A 20,862-nucleotide genomic window follows, 5' to 3' on the forward strand; every position below is an offset into this window, starting at 1 on the left:
CAGCATCTCCAATGCTGAGCAATGGTGCTAGGAATCCATGCTAAGAAGTCAAACTGCCCTCCCCCTGCCTGCCTCCCTCTTCAGCATTCTTCCCCTCAGAGGAGAACATCTTCAGTCCTTCATTCAACTCAGTTACCTTTAGCAAACCCTCTCTGGTCTCCATTGCTAAGCCTGTGCTGGGTGTGGGGATCCACTCTGTCCTATGTGGTCATGCCCTGTTCATGGCAGCTCCTGTACTCGTGGAGTCAAGAATCAAAGGGCCAGATGTGGTGTCACTCACCTGTAATCCTAGCACTCAGGTGGCAGAGGAAGGTGCATCAAGAGTTCAAGGTGAGCCTTGGCTACTTAGTGAGTTCAAGACCAGCCTTGGCTATGTGAGACCTTATGTCAAACAAACAAACAAAAATCCCGAAAGGGTCAAGAGGAAGGTTAGACTAAAAGTCTTAAAGGCCCTTTGCAAAGCAGACATTCTGGTTTCCTCTGCCCCTTTTTCTCCACCCTAGAAGCTAATGGTAATTATTTTCTGACATTGCTAGACCAGGATATACAGAGAGAAATACCAGATGATTAGAAGGTAAAATTCCAGCTGGACACTGTCTTTTTTTTCTGACAGCAGGGACTTGAGGGTCTCTTCTGGTCAGTCTCTGAGCCGTGCATAGACCAGGCCTGACACTGGACCTCAGGTCCCTGGATCAGGCTATCCAGGGTGGAACTGTGCAAATGCAAATGTGGCAGGCAGGCCTCAGAAGGGCTGAAGAGGGCGGAGGAAATCTAGGCAGGGGGTGGGGCCAGCACACGCCATCCTTTGCCTTGTCTCTTGCTTTGCCCAGACCTGAGATCAGATTGCAGGGGATTCCCAAATAGGGAATGGCGGGAAGAAGGTTGTGTCCCTTTCTGGTCACCCGCCCTTTGAGCACTTTAAATAGTTGCCCTGCACCCACACATGCACACCTCTGAAGAGTCAGCTTCGGTGACCGATGGCAGAGGGCAGACAGATGTCTGGCTGGACTCTATGGAAGAAGCCACTAGGGGACACAGGACCATGGGAGGACTCTGGCTTTGCCTGTCCGTGTCTCACTCCTTAAAACACAATCTGTGCGCTCCTCAGCCTCCCGCTGCTCCTCCATCTACAGAATCTTTTATAATCTCTTTCTGGAGCTGGTGTTGGGCTTAGCTGTTTCCTCTGTACCGTGCCTCTCTCTTTAGGTGTTTACACAACCATTTATGGTTCATCTCTGTCACTGGGCGACGGGCTCAACAAAATTCGATCTTTGGTTTTTCTGAATCTTCAGTCCTTGGCCCAGGGCCTGGCACAGACTGTGTGCTGTGTGCCTGCCCAACGACAGCCCCGTGCGTACTGGATTTACCAGGTGGTTCTCCCAGACCCCATACTTCTCCATACTGTAAAGCTGACCCACATCTGACTCCTCCGTGAAGCAGCCCATTGTGCATTCAGCTTTGATCTGATGTCTGAGGTCCTTTGGCTCTCTGCCTTCCTCTTCTGGCCTGCAAGGACCCTGCCAGCTTATCCTTAGATGCCAGTTCACAGCTCAGTTTACTGGGTCCCCAGGACCAGTACTCATCTTGGCATTGAATCTGAGAGTAGCTCTGGGTCTCCTAAGTTCTTGGCAGCTGTTAGGTTTGTGCAGCTGAGGGGAATAGGGAAGAGGGCCGGGGTCTGTGGGGCTCCTTCTCAGGGTTTCTTTGTAGAAGCCACCTTAAATAAGTTTGTTTGTAGATGCCACCTTAAACACGGCCACAGTGGCTGATATAATTGTGTTCATGGAGACAGGAGGCTTTGTAAACTGTAAAATGCCGTGAAAAATGGTTAGAAGTACTGGGAAGGTGGCTCAGACCTCCTCAAAGTACTTGCTAGGTAAAACATGAGGACCTGCATTCAAGTCTGAGAACCCAAGCCCCACCCCCTGAAAAAAAAAAGTAGCATGGTGGTATGTCCTTGTAATAGCAGTGCTGGGGAGGCAGAAACAAGTGAGTCCCTGGGGCCCAGTGGCCAGGCCACCTACGGTAGGTGAGCCCCAGGCCCCTGAGAGACCTTCTCTCAAAAAATAAGGTGAGCCAGGCATGGTAGTTCATGCCTTCAGTCCTAGCAGAGGCAGATGGATCTCTGGGAGTTCAAGATAAACTCTTAGTCTACATAGTAAGCTCCAGGAAAGCTGGGGCTCTGTAGAAAGAGCCTTGTCTTGAAAAACAACTTCAAACAAGATGTGTGGCCTGGCAAGATGTCTCAGTGGGTAAAGAGGCTTACTACACAAGCCTGCCATCCTAAAGTTGGAAAGAGAGAGCATCCACCTAAGGTGGAAAGACAGAACCGGCTCCACAAAGCTGTCCTTCACATGTGCATCGTGGCCGACACATACCCACCCTCTAAACACAGTAATAATGAACTTTTAGCCATTCTTAACACAAATAAATAAATAAGGTAGGACAGGGTGTGCTGGCGCAGGCTTTTAATCCCAGCATTTAGGAGGCAGAGACTGGGGTCTCTGTGAGTTCAAGGTCAGCATAGTCTACGGAGCAGTTCTAGGCCAACCAGAACCACTTAGTGAGACCCTATCTCAAAACAAACAAACAAAAACAAGGAAGATGACACTTGAGAAACAGCAACTATGGTTGCCCTCCAGCTACACACATACACACACACACACACACACACACACACACACACGCACGCACACACACACGCACACACACCACAGCACAGGTGGGGCTCTTGTCACTCACAGGGATCATTTTCCAGCCCTGCCACTCAGTCGGGCTTTTTAACCTCTCCTGGTGGTGCCAGGTGATGAAGGGTGATGAGCCGTCACCCGTGGCTAAGCCACCCTCCCTTGGAGGATGACACTGTCTTTTGAGCAGGCTACATCCAACAATTCTGTAGAGCCACTCCTTTCCCAGGTGACCTCAGCACTTGTTTTTTTCTCTAACGAACAGAGGAACAGAGCTCAGCCTGAACCAGAGCTGGGGTCTGACCTGGGTCCAGGTCCGAGGTCGGGACTCACGCTCTGCTTTTCTCTCCACAGGGCACGATGTACCGAGGCTCCATCCATGACTTCCCAGACTTTGATCCAAATCAGGATGCTGAGGCTTTGTATACAGCCATGAAAGGCTTCGGTGGGTGTCGGCCACCCAAGAGTGGGTCTCATGGGGAGGAGGGGGCATGGAAGGTGTCTCGTCCACTCCACATAGCCTACCCTCGAGCCATTTGTTAGTACTCTGTGACTTTTCCTAGATAAACATGAACAGACCTTAGTCTATCCAGTTAGGGCACCCCAACAAACCAAAGGCACCATTTCATTCATCTAGTTTGATGAATCAGTGATGATGATCAGTTTGATGAATATTGGGGTTACTTACAGGAGCATAAGTGACCCCAAAACAGCTGCATGACCGAAAGGCCCACTTTCCTGGAAAGCTGCATCCTTAGTGCCCTCTGCCCAGCTTATAGGCAGCTCAATCAGCGCTGCTTCCCTCTCACCGCCATTGTTACTGTTTTTATAATCCTGGGGAAGAGCCTCATGGTCCATGTCGCAGTCTGTGCTTTCAGAATCCACTAAGATCCCAGAACTTCTGATTCCTGTGAATTTCACGAGCATCTATGCCTTAAAAGCTTCCTCCTCCATCCTTGAGAGCCCATGGAAATGGCTACAGAGTAACTGTTGGTGGGGGAGGAGCCTGGAATGTGGTTTTGTTTTGTTTTGTTTTGTTCCTGTTGCTAGGGGTTAGACTCAGAATCTCACACTTGCTAGACACGTGCTCTGCTTCCTAGCTGTGTGACTAGCTTATTTAATTAATTTTTTGTCTTTTTTCATATTTTATAAATTTGCAATAAAATATGTCAAACCAAAAAAGTATACACACACACGCACACACACACACACACACACACGTATATACTTTTTTTCTGTATTTGTCCCGCAGAGAGCTCGATCATGTACATATTTATGTCAAACCACTAAAGAGCGGTTTAAAAAAAAAACTGAAGCCTTACCCATAGACCTGAGCTTGTGGAACAGACCTGGTTAGTATAACTGAGAACCTTGGTGAGTTGGTACCCACCTGGCGACTCCCCTGCCTTTCTTCAGGGTGTCCACTGACCTGAATTTGTGCTTATTGCCACCGTTGCTTGTCTGCAGTTGGCAGAACACATGCTGTTAGGACATCTGGATCTTTCTCAGTCAAGTCCATTGTGAGGCCTTGTGGAAATCCTTACCTGTCTCTGCCTCAGTTTCTATATCTGTGCCCCAGAGAGCTCTCGCAGCAGTCCTTTGAGCTCAGGTGTTGTGAATGCAATGACCCCTCTCTATGGGGACTTAGAAGTCCGTTAGACCAGTGGTTCTCAACTTTCCTAATGCTGTGACCCTTTAATATATTCAGTTATTTCGTTGCTGCTTCATAACTGTAATTTTGCTACTTTTATGAATTGGGTTTTTTGTTTGGTTGGTTTTTGATTTTTTTTTTTTTTGAGACAGGGTTTCTCTGTAACTTTGGAGCCTATCCTGGAACCAGCTCTTGTAGACCAGGCTGACCTTGAACTTATAGAGATCTGCCTGCCTCTGCCTCCTGAGTACTGGGATTAAAGGCATGCACCACCACCACCTGGCAACTGTTATGAATTGTAATATAAATATCTTATATTCAGGATAGCTGATGCAAGGGGTTGCAACCCACAGATTGAGAACCTCTGCTACCATTTCCTTGTTGAGAGCAGAAAGTTTCTGCTATAACCTGCAGAAGCTGCAAGGCCTCTGCCTGATAAAGGAAGCAGCCTGGAGGACCTCCTGGAGGCAGGCTGGGCAGGGTGACAGCTTAACTGACTACAGTAGACTTGCACCTTGTTGAGCAAGTGGAGATAAGCAGAGTGGAGACACGAGTGGTGGACGATTCATTACCTGCAGCAGGCAGGGGAGAAGGCCCGCAGCCATTTCCAGGCCAGCGCTCTCACTGAACAAGCCAAGCATGGACATTTTAATGCAGGCCCGTACAGATTCACACAGCCATGGTTCCATTCCTGAGTGAGCGTGCACTCACATGAAGAGTACAGTCCCAAGCATGCTCACTTTCGAGCGCCCTAAATGCCTCTGGGCATGCTCCACACGCACCACGAAGCTTTAGTTGAAACAATCGGAAGGACGTTTGGAAAGTGAATTAACATGGGCCTCTGAACCTGAAGGCACTGTCTTGCTTCGTCACTAACAACAGGTGCCCTCAACTCTTCTTTCTAGGCAGTGACAAGGAGTCCATACTGGAGCTGATCACCTCCCGCAGCAACAAGCAGAGGCAGGAGATCTGCCAGAGTTACAAGTCCCTCTATGGCAAGGTAATTCTTCTCTGACTCCACTTGTGCGCTGGCTCTTCTTCCTCTGCTCTTTCTTGTCCTTCGGTGTCACGTGTCATCTGAGTACCCAGACCTGTGCCACAGCCACTCTCTTACACTCCTGGATCCGAGGAGACTCAGACAGCAGAACTGACAGTGGTGGGGGAGGGCAGTGCTGAGGGCTTGAACCTGCATGGCCCACTGCCAGCTTCATGACTTGGGGCAGTGGCCTGAAGTCTCTTGAATCTTCTTTAAGGGGCAATAGTAGTGTCTCTTCCCAAGAGCTGCATCCAGCAAGGTGACTCAGCCTTGGGCCAGGCAGAGAAAGCTTTCACTTCTCACTCATCTCTACCATGGTGCTCCTCCATCCCCAGGACCTCATCGCGGACTTGAAGTATGAGTTGACAGGGAAGTTCGAGCGGCTGATCGTGAACCTGATGAGGCCGCTCGCCTATTGTGATGCCAAAGAAATCAAAGACGCCATCTCGGTAAGAAGCATGGGTCTAAGTGTGCACTGCAGATGTGGGCAGTAAGTTCTGGGCTTTGCCACAAGCTTGTGGTCAGCCCCTGCCCACCCAGCACATGAGTCCTGCTCTGAGAGCCAGCCTGTTGCGGATGGGTTTCCTAGTCTTCTCCAATCTGATAGATGTGGACAGAGGTTAGGGAAAAGTAGACCCTGTAAAATGAGGCCTTTGTTCTGATCCCCATGATGGGAGTCATAGTCCTGAGAAAGTGGAGACATGGAGACAAATGCCATCCAACACACTAGAAGCTGAGGGCACAGTAAAAACTAATTATTGAAGACACTGGGTCTAAGAGGACCGAGTTGAACCCAAAAACCTGCAGAGGATCTGGTGGGTAGGAGTGCAGAGGACATTCCAGGCTGGGGGCTGTGTGTTCAGCTACGAGCAAGACTTAACCTGCTTGAGACAGAGGGATGCCCTCTAGGAAGAGGGCAAAAAGCCCTTGGTTAGGTGTGGTGGTGCCTGCTGGCAATCACAGCACTGGGGAATGAAGGCAAGAGGATGGTAAGTTCGAGACCATAGCCTAGGTTACAGAAAAGACCAAAAGAATGTGGGGCGTGGGGCACTGGGAAGATGGCCCAATGGGTAAGTGCTTGCTTGCTATGGCAAACGTGAAGACCTGACTTCAAATCCTTCATAAAAGCCAGGCACCTGTAACCCCCGTGCTGTGGGGAATGGGAACAGGTGATCACCAGGGCCGATCGGTTAGTCCGTCTAGACAGAACAGCAAGTTCTAGGTTTAGTGAGAGACCCTGTTTGCAAAGCTAAAGTGGAGAGAGATAAAGAAGACATCTGAAGCTGACCTCTGACCTCTGCATGCATATACGTGTATGTGCACAAAGCCCTCAGTTTAAGGTGTGTGACTCAGTAATAGAATAGGCATTCTATTGCTTTGAAGCTCTGGGTTCCATCCCTAGCACCCTAAAAAATACACACAACAGCCCTTGGTTGTACCTGGCACTTTGCAGTGTATAAAGTCTATAACCTCTGCCCTCATTGAGTTTCCACACAGATTCAATTCTTGAGTGGGTACAATTGGCCACGTGAGAATGTGAGAATGACCTTCCAGGTCAGCCTTAGAATTTGGCAGTGTAACAAAGAGCTTCCTCATTGTATAGATGAGAAAATTGTGGCTAGAAAGATGAAGTCGTTGTTGAAGGTTTTATAAATGTTCGTTTTATGTACAAAGTGCTCCATTGGGTGGGTGACTCAGAGAATTCATTCAAAGAGAGATCATTCAGTCCAACTTAATGAACACCGTGTACTCTATGGGCAGAACTCTGGCAGTACACTTGGAGGCTCTGAGGATTGTGCAGGAATGCCAACAAAAGTGTAATCTCTGCAGTTAACTTTACTGTGCCAGTAAAGTTGCCAATGGTCCATCTTGCTTTCAGTCGTGATTCTAGGGAGAAAAGAACGCAGGATTGTGTTGGGTTTTGAATTTTTATTTTTTTATTGAGTCAGGGTATCATGTAGCCCAGACTGGCCTTAAACTCCTAAACCTTCTTTCTGCCTCTACCTCCCAAGTACTAGGACTAGATCTTTATGCCTACCATGCCTGGCTTTATGCAACTCTGGGTCAAATACAGGGTCTTATTGCATGGCAGGTAAGAACTGTACCAAGTGAGCCACATCCTTGGTCCCAAGATTGCATTTCTTAATGAGAAATCATAACAGCTGCTGTATAGGTGGAACTAGAACCCTTGCCTTGAGTCTTAGGATGGCATCTCCCAAGTGATGCCTAAAAACTGAACCAAAGACACCATGACTGCAGGAGGTATCACAACGCAGGCTGCTCCAGGGTCCCCTTGTGGCTAAGGGCTTCTCATTCTGCTCTACCCCACATCTCCCTTCTCTCCTGCAGGGCATCGGCACAGATGAGAAGTGCCTCATTGAGATTTTGGCTTCCCGGACCAATGAGCAGATGCACCAGCTAGTGGCTGCATACAAAGATGGTGAGATGGGCAGGAAAGACACTAAGACTGCAAGGGTGGGGACATTGAGACTACCCATCCCCCTTCCCTCTGCCTATCCACCCCTCTAACCTTCAGTTATCCACCCACCAACCCATCTTTCTAACCCATCCTTCCTCATCACACTGCCCGTCCATCTACCATCCATCCGTCCAGCATCCATCTATTCTCTCATCCCTCCATCCACCCATCATCCATCCACTCACTCATCTGTCATCCATCAACCCATCCATCTACCCATCATCCATTGCCTCATTCACCCATCTATTCACTATCTACCCATCATCCATCTATCCATCATCTATCAGCCCATCCATTACCATTCATCTATCCATCCAGCATCTATCTACCCACTGTCCATCTGCCCACTGACCCATCCATCTGTTCATCCATTTACCACCTACCCATCCTTCCATCCATCATCTACCCACCCATCTATATACCATTTATCCATCCATCCGACACCCATCTAACTTCCTGTCCATACACTCAGCAGTCCATCTATCCACCCATCCATCTATCCATTTACTCATCCATATCCATCTCCCCATCCATATCCATCTCTATACCTATCCACCGTCCTTCTGTCTGTCCATATGATAAGTACCTGTTCTGTGCTGGACAGTGTACAGGTTCTCAGGAGATGGTGACAGATAAAAGCAGTGTAGTCTCTATATCTGGAACTTGTAGCCTTGTGAAATAACAATGAGTCTCAGAGAAAAATAACCATGATACGGTGGTCAGATTTTACCAAGGAAATGAACAGGGACCGGACATTCCCAAGAGAGGACCTATGTCAGAATACCTGTCTTGGGAGGAAGTGAGGAACTTGTTGTATAGAGAAGGGGTGACAGATGGTCCTTCTGGCAGAGGGAACAGCAGTGTAGAGAGTCCTGGGCAGCAGTAAGTTAGGTGGCCCAGTTGAGGCTGGAGAGGACTTTGTAGCCAACAGAGCACTGATGTTTTGCTCAGAGTCCAGCGACAAGTCAGATATGTCATACAATCAGATATGAACTTTATGACAGTTGCCTTGTCTCTGTGGGTAGAAGACCCCTCTGCCCAGGTGAGGATGATGATGCAGTGGGATGGTATAAGGGGATGGAAGGAGGAAGAATCTACTTTCTTGTATCCTAGTACTAGCAGCTGAGAAGAAGCACTTAGCTATAGTAGTCATGCAGACTGGATTGGAGTTTATAACAATAGCTAATCATATGAGGGCAAGGGGAACAAAAGACCTCAGTTCTGGATCCTGGAGGTTTTAGGGGGATGAGACTAGAACCCTTGTGTTCCTTCCACAGCCTATGAGCGAGATCTGGAGTCTGACATCATTGGAGACACTTCCGGCCACTTCCAGAAGATGCTGGTAGTGCTGCTCCAGGTGGGTCTCTGTGCAGACATGTGCCCCTCCCTACAGCTTGCCCCATGGGAGTCACAGGCTCCTTTCACTGATTCCCAAACAAGCGGCCTAGGAGGACTACAGGGTGTAAAGGCCTCCTCTAGCCATGCCTCCTTCACGGCCCATCCCCATTTCTTTCATCCTTTGGAGCCGGAGAGGCCACTCTGAAGCCTAGGCTTTGTCTCTTGGTCTACCCTTGTCCCAATGCCCTGCTTTACACAAGCTGTGCCCTATGGAGACCCAAATGCCTCATTCACATCCTCCTTCCACTCCTCAAGTACCCTGCCTCCCTTCTATGACTGCTTCTTCAGACATGCACAGGGAGGGACCTGCCTGCACTGCCTCTCCTTACCCAAGCTCTAGTCCCCCAGCTCACCCGAGAGCCTCTAAGGAGGCTATAAACTGTGCCACCATGACCAAATCCAGCCTGCCATGTTGGGTTGCTTTTTCTTTCATTTTTCTACATGAAAAAAGCCAGACATGATGGTGTGTGCCTATAATGCCAGCATTGGGTGGGTGGAGACAAGAAAATGAACTCAAGGAGAGCTATATGTGACCACAAAACACAAAACAATGGAGGCCAGAGAGATGATTTCAGTGGTTAAGAGCACTTGCTATTCTTCCAGAAGACCTTGGTTCAGTTCCCAGCCCCCACATGGGGCGTCTCACAACTGCATGAAACTCCAGCTCCAGGGGATCTGACATGATACCCTTTTCTGATCTCTGCACACGCCTGAACTCATGTGCACGCACCCACTTAAACAGTTGAAATCATGTATACATAATTATAATCTTAAAGAGCAGCTTTGTGCCTATTAATAATACTCAGAAATGGAACGATCCTACCCCAAAGCCAGATTTCTGTATTCTTTTGATTTGTAGAAACTTCTCTGCTGCAGCAAGCCTGCAGTGGCTGGAGAATATGTTCCCCTGTGCCCATCCTGCTGTCTTCTGTCTGCTTGGCCATATGGGAATCTGTGACCACAGACACCCAGAGGACAAGCATTGTTGTGACTGAAATGCAGCCCCCAAGGTGCAAACTGTCTGAAGCTTTGCACACAAATCAGACCACCGCTGTTCCTTCTTGTCAATCCCTCCCCCATTGTATGCCATTTTCCCCAGTCCACCCCCACCTTACCATAGCAGCCTATGCTCCATGTTAACCAGCCAGGGAGTTATCAGGATTGGGCAAGTGTGACCTTTGCCCCCTTTTCAAAGCTACGTGTTCTGGAGAGGAGATTCCTGCCCCACATCCCGGAGTCAGGGATGTTGCCTCCACATCTCAAAAGTAAGTCTTGTGGCACTGATTGTAGAGTTGCTGGCTCTGCCACAGTCCCAGAGAGAGTTGAGGGCCTTGAGACCCTAAAATACACAGCACCAGAAGGAGAGGCCAGCTTCAGACCCTGGCAGTGCTGGGAGTAAAGCCCAACATGGCCAGCCCAGTTCCCGTTGAGTACCTTCCCGTTGCTAAGCAACTCTATTGGCTGGGACCCAGGACCTGGGCAGTGTGATGAAAGAATCAGGAAAACTGGTATTTCACAGCTTGAGCGTTCAGACCTTAGGATGCAAGTCACAAATCCTCATGGGTAAATTCTTGGGTAAGGGGGGTGGAAGACCCTGGTATTAGCACACGAATGTGTAGGTCTAGGCAGGACGTGATTGTATGCCCAAGAATTCCAGCACTTGAGAGATAGAGGCAGAAGGTTCAGTGTGTGTTCTAGGCAACCTGGTCTACGTAGTAAGTTCTGGGTCAGCCAACTATATAGGGAGACCCCATACCATCCTTTACCCCTTGGGCATTGTCATGAAATGGCCTGGAGAATGCCAGGACCTGTGGTCTTGCCATCTAAAGCTCTTGTCTACAAAGTGCAGGACTTTTGTCTGCAACCCTGGGATGGAGGTATCAGAAGGACCTCAGTCATTCCCAGGACTCCTGTTTGGTCAGGCAGAGGCTCCCTACAGCTCTCTACAAAATAAACACGACTTTTCTCCTGTTCAGTCGCTCCCCTGGGCCTCCCCCTGGCTCCATACATTGGGAATACACACTCCCTTGCCTCTCCATCCAGGGAACCCGGGAGAATGATGATGTTGTGAGCGAGGACTTGGTCCAGCAGGATGTCCAGGTAAGCGATGTTGATGGAGGTCTCTACGGCTCAGTCAGGAGCCTTATGGAAGGGGAGCGGTCAAGGGCCTTGGGGTGGGGTAAGGGTGAAGTCTTTTGTATCAAGCACCAGAAATCCCTGAATCACAGCTTGTTTTTTATGGGATTTCGTCAGAAAAAGACATGCAGGTTTATTTCAGAGGTAGCATGTAGCATGTCATGTATGAATGAAGTCAGAGAGTATGTTGAAGTAAAATAGTAACTTGTATTTGAACCCCAGCATGTAAAAAGTTGAAGACACTGCCTCAAAAAACAAACAAACAAGGTGGACCATTTCTAAGAAACAAACCCAAGGTTGACCCTCTGACACCCTTCACACACCCCAACACACACACACAGAAAGAGGAAACTATGGGAGCTTTGGAAAGGGAGATAAGGAAAGAGCCCTCTGACAGACCACAGGGGTATTTTTTGGAAGAAGGTGGGGATGTCTAATTTGGCAGTGAAGGTGGAGTGGGAGCTTCCACAGACGGGAAGATGGGAAGAAAGGTCAAGAGGTCACTGGTAGCTGCCCTGTCCAGGATCAGGCAGTTGTTCTGCGCTTGTCCTGTCTCCCTTGGTTTGTTCTTTCTGTTATGTCTCTCTATCTTCTTCCTTCTCAGGACCTGTACGAGGCGGGGGAACTGAAATGGGGAACAGACGAGGCCCAGTTCATCTATATCTTGGGAAACCGTAGCAAACAGCACCTCCGATTGGGTGAGTTCCCAAAAACTGCAGCACCTCCTCAGGTAGCCCTGAGAACCCCTTTCTCTTCCTTTTCTACTGATGGTACACAAGAGCCACTTCATCTCCAAACCAAGTACTAGCCTCATTGTGGGTTGTGTGGTTCCTTTCCTGAGTTATTACCAGGACAGTAGTAGTAGCCCTGTCTCAAGATAGAGCCCTGTATAGCAAACATGACACAACTCTGTTACCTCCCAGCCACCGTATCAAAGTGCCAGCCCCAGCCTCCTGCTAGCATTTGATTCTTGGCTATTTCGCCACCCCCTTCAAAAGTCTGTGGTCTTTTGTTATTGCTGTGGCAACACTGTTAGATGGCATGGCGTGGCATGTCTGTCTGTCTGTCTCCCTCAGTGTTTGATGAGTATCTGAAGACCACAGGGAAACCCATTGAAGCCAGTATCCGAGGGGAGCTGTCTGGAGACTTTGAGAAGCTGATGTTGGCTGTGGGTATGTACTGGGGGCCATAAAGGAGTCGGGAATGCCATCCCAAAAGTAAGGGGATAGGAATGAAAGGGATTCCCATGGGGTGGAGTTAGAGTAGAGAAAAGCAGGTGGTAGAAGCTTGTTTGAGCAGCATGGGTAAGGCTGAGGATGGGAAGGAACTCAGGCATAGACAGTGATGTCCTGTGTGACGAGGGTAGAAAACACCCACTTTAGGTTGTAGTAATAGCCATCAAAGACCTTGGAGGGTCTGCGTGCCAGGCACCACACTGTATTGAGTCTTTAGAAGGCAGGAGCCACCACGACCATACCGCCACTTAGCCGATGAAGAAACTGAATGGCTTTGTAATATATCAGGGTTACCTTGACTGTAAGGGAAGCCAGGAGCTGATGAGTCCAGATTCAAACCCAGGATCTCTCCCTAGTGTCCCGCTCAGCTGAGGCGAGTCACCTTGCCTAGAAGGGCCTTAGTTTTCTCATCTGTTAAATGAAGGTGGAGGGATGATGGGACTTACTGAGTTCTTTGCCAGTCTGATATTTTAAGAGTCAGCATAGCCAGGCCACAAGTTGGTTAGTTTTTGTTTTGTTTTTGAGACATGATCTCATTTAGCCCAGGTTGACTTTGAATTATGAGTCAGCTGAAGTTGGCCCTTGACCACCTACCTATCTCTGTCTCTGCTGGTTTGTGAGCACACGCACCACCATGCCTGACTTAGGTGGTGCTGGGGACTTTGCCATTGAGCTACATGCCCAGCCTTGTTTCCTTTTTTTATTACTTTATGTACATTGGTGTTTTATGTACATTGCATGTATGTCTTTATGAAGATGTCAGGTCCACTGAAACTGGAGTTAGGCAGCTGTGAGCTGCCGTGTGGGTGATGGAAATTGAACCCCCAGGTCCTCTAGAAGAGCAGCCAGTGCTCTTAACCGCTGAGCCATGTCTCCAGCCCCCTTCTTTCTTACTTACTTTTGTTTATCTATTTATTTTTATTTTTTAGGCAGAATCTCCTATATCCCATGCTGGCCTCAACTCACTGATCCTCTTGCCTCCATCTCTGGAGTGCTGGGATTATGTGTACATCACTCCCAACCAACCAACCACACACGCACGTACGCACTCACACATGCACAGGCTTCCTTTGTGCTTAAAGTGAGAGGTACTCTGGGGGCTGAGAGCCATCAGAAGCCAGGATTCTTCCTGCCTTTGAACTTGGTGGCCCCCAAGTGTTAAGAACAACTGGTAACATGTGTACAATTCCCATCCCTAGGGAAGACTGCAAGTTTAAGGCCTGTCTGGGCTACAAGAGTAAATTTGCCCAGGCAATTTAGCAAATAACTCTTTCAAAATAAAAAGTCATGAAAGGGTGTAGGATATATCTCAGTGGTAAAGCACTTCCCAATGCACCCAGGTCTGGAAATGGAGGGGAAGGGAAAAGGGAGGGACCTACTGAGCGAGCCCTATTGGTGCCTTCCCTTTTCTGAGGCATGGGGATAACTACCTTTTCCTCCTCTCCCTTTTCCCTCTCCTTCTCCAGTGAAGTGCATCCGCAGTACCCCAGAATACTTTGCTGAAAGGCTGTTCAAGGCCATGAAGGTAAGTAGTCGGGATAGTAAGAATGAGATTGGGGGAGGGTAGCCTCTGCCCACACCCTCAAGAATGCAGGGATTTTTACCAAATCCTTGGTGTCCAGTGGCCAGAAAGAGCCTTGATTTTTGTTGCTGCAATAGAATATTGTGACCAGGACTGGGGTAGGGAATATGGGACAAAATAACAAAAAAGACCAAAAAAAAAAAAAGATTCTGTTCAAAAGCAACTTAGGGGATGAAAGGATTTATTGGCTTATACTTCTAAGACACTGTCCATCACTAAGGAAAGTCAGGAAGTTAGGACAGAACTGAGGTAGAAATCATAGAGGATCTGCTTGCTGACTCGCTCAGGTTCATGTTCAGCTAGCTTTCAGGAGGACCACAGGATGTGGTCCCAGCACTCAGGAGGCAGAGGCAGGTGGATCACCATGCGTTCAAGGTCAGCCTGGTCTTCAGAGCGAGTTCCAGAACAGCCAAGGCTACACAGAGAAACCCTGCCCCAAAATCCAATTAATTAATTAATAAGTGAATAAGTAAATAAATGGGTGGACAAATAAGTGGATAAATAAAGAAATAAAGTATAGCCAAGTGGTACGTCCTTGCGTTCCCACAGCTTGGCGGTGGGACAGGAGGATCTGTAGTTCAAGGTCTTCCTGAACCTTGTCACAAAAGCACAAAGCCAGGCTGGCAGGTAAAGGTGCTTGCTGCCAAGCCCAACACTTTAGTTCAGTCCTTGGACCATCATGGTGGAAGGCAAGAACAGACTGCCAAAGCTTGCCTCTGACTTCCATACACATTCCTTCCTATGTGTGTACCCACACAAATAAATAAATGTAATTTTGAAAGATTTTATGAGCTGGGGCTGGAGAGATGGCTCCGTGGTTAAGAGCATTGCCTGCTTTTCCAAAGGTCCTGAGTTCAATTCCCGGCAACCACATGGTGGCTCACAACCATCTGTAATGAGGTCTTGTGCCTCTTCTGACCTGCAGACGTACACACAGACAGAATATTGTATACATAATAAATAAATAAATAAATAAATATTTTTTTTTAGAAAAAAAAGATTTTATGAGTTGGAGAGATGGCACAGTGGTTAGGAGCACCTACTGCTTTCCCAGAGGACCTGAGTTAGGTTCCTAGAACCTGTATCAAACAGCTCACAACTGCCTGTAACTCCAACCCAAGGGATCTCATAGCCTTTCTGTCCTCTGCAGTCACCTGCACACATATGGCATTTATACAAGTAGATACATAAATAAAAATAAAAATAAATCTTTAAAAAGTTTTAAACCATAAAAATAAGTAACAAGCCAGAATATTCCTATGTATATTCCTATGCATATCAGACCACTTTAGAAAACACTTTGGCGTCTGTCAGTTATCTCTCCACATTCATAATGCTGATCATTGTGACCAGGCAGCTGCTTTCCCTCTAGGCACGTTCCAAAAGATGGCATTTCCCAAGCTTTCTCTCATATAACACAGACACCTGTGACATTTTCATGGCGCATTAGAGTAAATGAACGTTGACTATGGGAGATCCCCAAGCGTGGGCTGTCCCAGCCCTTCTTGGCTACTCCAAAAGCATAGAGCAGATGGTCAGACATTCGCCATGAGTGGTGTCCCTCATGCCCTCGTGTCCTCCAGGGCCTGGGGACTCGAGACAACACCCTGATCCGCATCATGGTCTCCAGGAGTGAGCTGGACATGCTTGACATTCGGGAGATCTTCCGAACCAAGTATGAGAAGTCGCTGTACAGCATGATCAAGGTGGGCAGGACTGGGGACGAGGTGGGGAGGGGGGCAGAGAAAGCATGGAGGTTGGAGCAGTGGCTCAGCTATTGAGAGCACTGGCTGGTCCTGCAGCCAGGTTCAGTTCCTGGCACTCGCATGAGGGTTCACAGCTATTTATAACTCCAGTTCTAGGGCATCTAATGCCCACTTCCGGCTTCCGCAGGCACTGCACCCATATGGTGCACATGCATACTTGCAGGCAAACACTCATACTTTTAAGTAAAAGTAAAGAAAACTTTAAAAAGTAAGGCATGACTGATCCTGCAGGCTTGCGAATAGTCTTTAAGGGCCAGGGTGCTGTCCCAAGAGCAGTGGGTGTCCACAGTCTGTGCAGAGTTCACTGAAGCATCCAAGTGAGCATTAATTAGAAAACTCTGGAGTCTGCTGGGTAATTAGTGTTATCTCAGGGGTGGCCGTCCCATGAGGCCTTGCCAAGAGATCGTCAGACATAGTCGTTTTTATAAGCCCACAGGGGAAATGATCCAATTTGTACTCATAAATGGTATCCAGAGAGGATTTTTATGGGTATCATGCCCTGGATGTTCCATAGGGAAATAAGTTTGGAAAAACCTAGACTAAGCAATGATGCTGTTGCACAGGGTCTTTTCCTTGGAACTTCTCGTAGCCGTAAATATTCTGAGGCCCGTTCCAAAGTCTCAAGGAATAAGACATCTATATCATCATGTGGCTTGATCAAATAATTGTTTGACTTTGAGCGGTTTCCCATGGGTTTGTTCATGGAACTACACTTCCATGGAATGTTTCCCCTGGATGTACTGCACCTGGGACAGGGGAATGCCAGGGTCACGGAGAATAGCAAGCATCTGGGAATTCCGTGTTTAATGACGTCAGCCTGGCAGCGGATTGCTATTAGTGGAAGTTATTTATGCCTCAGGAAATGTGACAGATGACCTACTCTAGAGACTTGTTCCTTCCCGTCTTTCCCAGAGCGCTGATTGCTGGATGGTGACCCGCACTGCACTGTTTGGTGGCCTCAGCCACGGCAGGCAGGAGGAGAGGCAGGGCTGGTGTGAGTGAGTGCTCTACCCAACCCCCATTTGTCCCAGAAGAGCCGGGGCTGTGTCTGAGGTCACCTTTCCTCTTCTCTCCCCAGAATGATACCTCGGGCGAATACAAGAAGGCTCTGTTGAAGCTGTGCGGAGGAGATGATGAGTGAGTGGGTTCAGGGCCTCAGGGTGGAAGGGTGGCCTGACTCCTGGTGACCGTCCCCAATAGATGGGGAGATTATGTGACGCTGGGTCTCTTCTGAGGCTGGAGTGCCAGGGAAAGTAGCCTATGGCATTCCAGTCTCTGCTGTCATGGGGGTGTGTGTCCGAACAGGTGTAGTCTACTACATGTGGTACTCTCTGCTGTGTGAACTTAGAAGTCAGTCTGCTGTCTGGACCAGGAATTAGAACTCAGAGGACGTAAGCTGGGTATGGTGGCACACACCAGAGGCAGGCAGATCTCTGTGAGTCCAGCCTGGTCTCCATAGCAAATCCCAGGCCAACCAGAACTGCATAGTGAGACCTTGACTCAAAAGAGCCGGGAGAAGAAGGTCTGAGGAGTCACCTCTAAGAAGGCCTGGTGATGAGGGTTGGCTTGGCTTCTTCCTGTGACCACCAAACCACCAATGCTTTCTGTGGAGAGCTGGGGAAAGAGATGAGGCGGCAGGCGGGCTGCAGGGGCCCTTCCTGGAATATTAAACTAGGTGACTATGTCAGGACATGACCTATTTATACACAGGAAATTGTGGGTGCTTTGACTTCCTTCTCCAGGGTTCAATGGCTAGTTAAAGAAGGGACGTGAGAGCTTCCCATTGTCTATGCTCGGGCCACAGAGGCCACAAATCCCGTGCCACACACACTGGCCCCTCATATGTCCAGGTGCCTTGAAAAGAGTGGTATGGGAGTGATTCAACCATACCCTGCCCTTGGCTTATTTGAGAGGGGATTTGAGACAAAAGGCACCCATGCTACAAGGAAGAAAGAAGAGATTGAGGGACTGTCCTACTTGGGTCTGGGACCAACAAGGCTGCTGGGGAAAGCCCCACTGCATAGGAGCTCAAGGAGCCCAAGGAGGACAGAAGATCTCTAAACTAGAGGGTCTTCTGATGAACTCAGGCTGGAGAAGAAATAAGCCAGATAGGTCTGTGTTGGTGTTAGGGGTGTGTGTGTTAGGTGTGTGTGTGTGTGTGTGTGTGTGTGTGTTAGGGTACATGTGTTAGGGTGTACATTGTGATCTTACCAAGGGGTCTCAAGTGGTCTGTGTGTCTTTGTGTTAGAATGTGTGTGGGTAGCCGGGCGGTGGTGGCGCACACCTTTAGTCCCAACACTTGGGAGGCAGAGACAAGTGGATCTCTGTGAGTTTGGGGCCAGCCTGGTCTACAAGAGCTAGTTCCAGGATAGGCTCCAAAGCTACATAGAAACCCTGTCTCACAAAACAAAACAAGAATGTGTGTGGGAGTCTCACCCAGTGTTGGTTGTTGGTTGTATGTGTGCGTGTGCGTGTGCGTGTGTGTGTGTGTGTTGATTGTATGTGAGTATTGGGCATGAGAGTGTGCTGGACAAATGGGGTGTTGCCGGTGATGACATTCCCTCCCATCCTCTCCCCGAACCCCTCCATTCCAGTGCGGCTGGCCAGTTCTTCCCGGAGGCAGCACAGGTGGCCTATCAGATGTGGGAACTTAGTGCAGTGTCCCGAGTCGAGGTCAGACCCTCCCCATTCCCTGCTTGACCTCTTGATCACTGCCTTCCACACTTCTGCTTGCGCCTTTCCCGCTGAGCTGGTTGACCCCCAGCTGCCCCCTGGTGGCCAACCCGCGCTGAGACGTCTTACACCTGAAGCTTCCAGATTCCTGCCTTGGTTCTAACAGTCCTGGGAAGTGTTCTGCCTGCTCTCTACTAACAGGGCTTCCTCCAGTGACACTGGGCTGGTTCTGTGGGGGCCTCTGCATTCTGGGCCTGGCGGCTGGGCTTCACAGACTGAGCTGCCCTCAGTAGAGCAGAGGGTCTCTTCAGGATTCAGGGGTGTACTCCTGAGCACCCTCAGACCTGGGGGGCCACAAAGGACAGGATGAAAGGTTTCACAGAGGCTCCTGGCAAACCACTCTAGACACTGTTGGGTCCTCACCCTCCTCGTGGCCTCGATGCCTGAACCTTTCAAGAAAGGGGTTTATACATGGCGGTCCTGGTGGCCCAAAGGCTCTTGAAGTCTGATGCTCTACTCTTCCCTAAATTTGAAGGCAAACATTAGCACTACAGCAAACCTCAGGTTATATGCCTCCCACGGCACTAACAACCAACCTCACAAAGAGAGCCTGCCCGTTTTCAGTTCCACCAGCCTTTCTGATAAGTAAAATCAGCTTAGTGCTGTACGAGGTGGCTGCCCTTTGACACAGAGGTCTTAAGTTCAGTGCTTTTGGCAAGACCCGATGCTACAAATGTGTTATACAAGCTGCTGCCCTTTTGCATAGAGAGCCGAGGGAGCGGGCCTAAAGTTCTGTGGTCTTGGCAAGCAATACCATCTTAAATTTGGTGACCTTTAACCTGAGTAGGGGCAGGCACTGCATTTTTTGTTGTGGGTGATCACCTGTTAATGACATAGGATACATTCTTTCTAGATTGCAATAGTACATAAAGTATAAAGTTATTTTTATCTCAAAGCTGGGGATATAGCTCAGTAGTTAAAGTGTTTGCCTAGCAAGCAGGAGGCTTTCAGTTTAATTGCCATTGTGGAAGAATATTTTTTTCACCTATTTATTAACATGTTAAGTATTTTTTTAAAAGTTCTTTATGTGGCAGGCACTTGTTATCACAAAGGATATAAAAAAGTATATATAAAAGTTTAAGCATGGTGGTGCATGCCTTTAAACCCGGGGCTCAGAAGGCAGAGACAGATCTCTATAAATTCAAGACCAGCCTGGTCTAGTTAAGTGTACTTCAAGATAGATCTGTCGGGGCTGAGATGTTGCTTAGTATGTTCAGCACCCCTTCCTCAAATTATTCTAAATAAAACTGTTTAAGTATAATGATGCCCACTTTATTACCAACATCCAGCGAGGCAGAGGAAAGCAGATCTCTGAGTTTGAGACCATGCTGATCTCTTTAGGGAGTTCCAGACCAGGCAGAGCTACATAGTGAAACCCTGTCTCTATACAAAATAAAACAACAGTAAAACCCAAAAACCACTGAAGCGAAATAAAAAAAGAAATTAAGAAAAGGCAAATACAGGAAGCAGCATGAACGTCATTGGGTAATGACTAAAATTTGGAAACTATTCTCCTTCTGAGTCTTTTGGCCTCCTTACGGAGGAGCCATGTCTACACCAACATCAGGGCACCGGGGCAGGGTGGGTGGGATGCTGAGGGGCCCCAGTGGAATGGTCAGCCTGACTGACTGAGCCAAGTCTGATTGCAGGAGCTACCCCCTTTCCTGTCCAGCACTCACCTTTTTCCGGGCCTGAGACTCTCTGCTCTCTCAGCCCTGAGTGGGCTTTGTCTGCTGTGCCTTCTTCCCCAGGCTGCTTGGCTTGGGACTCAGCCTGGAAAGCCCCTGCCACTCTGCATGCCCCTCTCTAGATCTGACTCCCCAGGGGCCTCCAGACACCTGCTGAGCCTCATTTTCCTTCTCACAGCTGAGGGGTACTGTGCATGCAGCCAATGACTTCAACCCCGATGCTGATGCCAAGGCCCTGCGGAAAGCCATGAAGGGAATTGGTAAGGATGACGAGGACCAGAGAAGGCCTCTAGGCAGCAGCCTGGAAGGTTTGGCAGTAAGGGGCTAGGCAAGGGGAGGGGTGAGCTCTCTAGCTAGGCTCTGTAGGATGAGGAGGAGTGTGTGGGAGCTTCGTCCACCTCAGGAAGGAGGGAAGGATAGGAGAGGGTTTGGAATAAACCTGACCGGAGTCTTTTATGGACACCTAAGCGT

General features: G+C 48.7%; 1 protein-coding gene and 1 long non-coding RNA gene across 3 annotated transcripts in view; one reads left to right on the forward strand and one right to left on the reverse strand.

Moving 5' to 3' along the window:
- Anxa6 (annexin A6) overlaps positions 1 to 20,862 on the forward strand; it is a 53,231-nt gene that overhangs the window by 16,760 nt on the left and 15,609 nt on the right. For both annotated transcript variants that reach the window (XM_048437727.3, XM_085694959.2), the window contains 13 exons: positions 3,042 to 3,132; positions 5,244 to 5,338; positions 5,710 to 5,823; positions 7,724 to 7,814; positions 9,131 to 9,210; positions 11,295 to 11,351; positions 11,992 to 12,085; positions 12,464 to 12,559; positions 14,089 to 14,147; positions 15,788 to 15,910; positions 17,049 to 17,107; positions 18,565 to 18,643; positions 20,570 to 20,651. In XM_048437727.3, the coding sequence (XP_048293684.1) occupies positions 3,042 to 3,132; positions 5,244 to 5,338; positions 5,710 to 5,823; positions 7,724 to 7,814; positions 9,131 to 9,210; positions 11,295 to 11,351; positions 11,992 to 12,085; positions 12,464 to 12,559; positions 14,089 to 14,147; positions 15,788 to 15,910; positions 17,049 to 17,107; positions 18,565 to 18,643; positions 20,570 to 20,651 (1,120 nt within the window). The remainder of the gene's footprint in view (positions 1 to 3,041; positions 3,133 to 5,243; positions 5,339 to 5,709; positions 5,824 to 7,723; positions 7,815 to 9,130; positions 9,211 to 11,294; positions 11,352 to 11,991; positions 12,086 to 12,463; positions 12,560 to 14,088; positions 14,148 to 15,787; positions 15,911 to 17,048; positions 17,108 to 18,564; positions 18,644 to 20,569; positions 20,652 to 20,862) is intronic.
- On the reverse strand, positions 2,449 to 3,673 carry LOC146892921 (uncharacterized). Its single transcript, XR_015003583.2, has 2 exons — positions 3,376 to 3,673; positions 2,449 to 3,246 (listed from the first exon to the last, which is right to left on the reverse strand). It is a non-coding gene; the product is annotated as an uncharacterized LOC146892921 (long non-coding RNA).

Source organism: Myodes glareolus, chromosome 9 (genome assembly GCF_982192425.1).
Source record: "Myodes glareolus chromosome 9, mMyoGla1.1, whole genome shotgun sequence".
In the NCBI taxonomy this organism is placed as follows: domain Eukaryota; kingdom Metazoa; phylum Chordata; class Mammalia; order Rodentia; family Cricetidae; genus Myodes; species Myodes glareolus.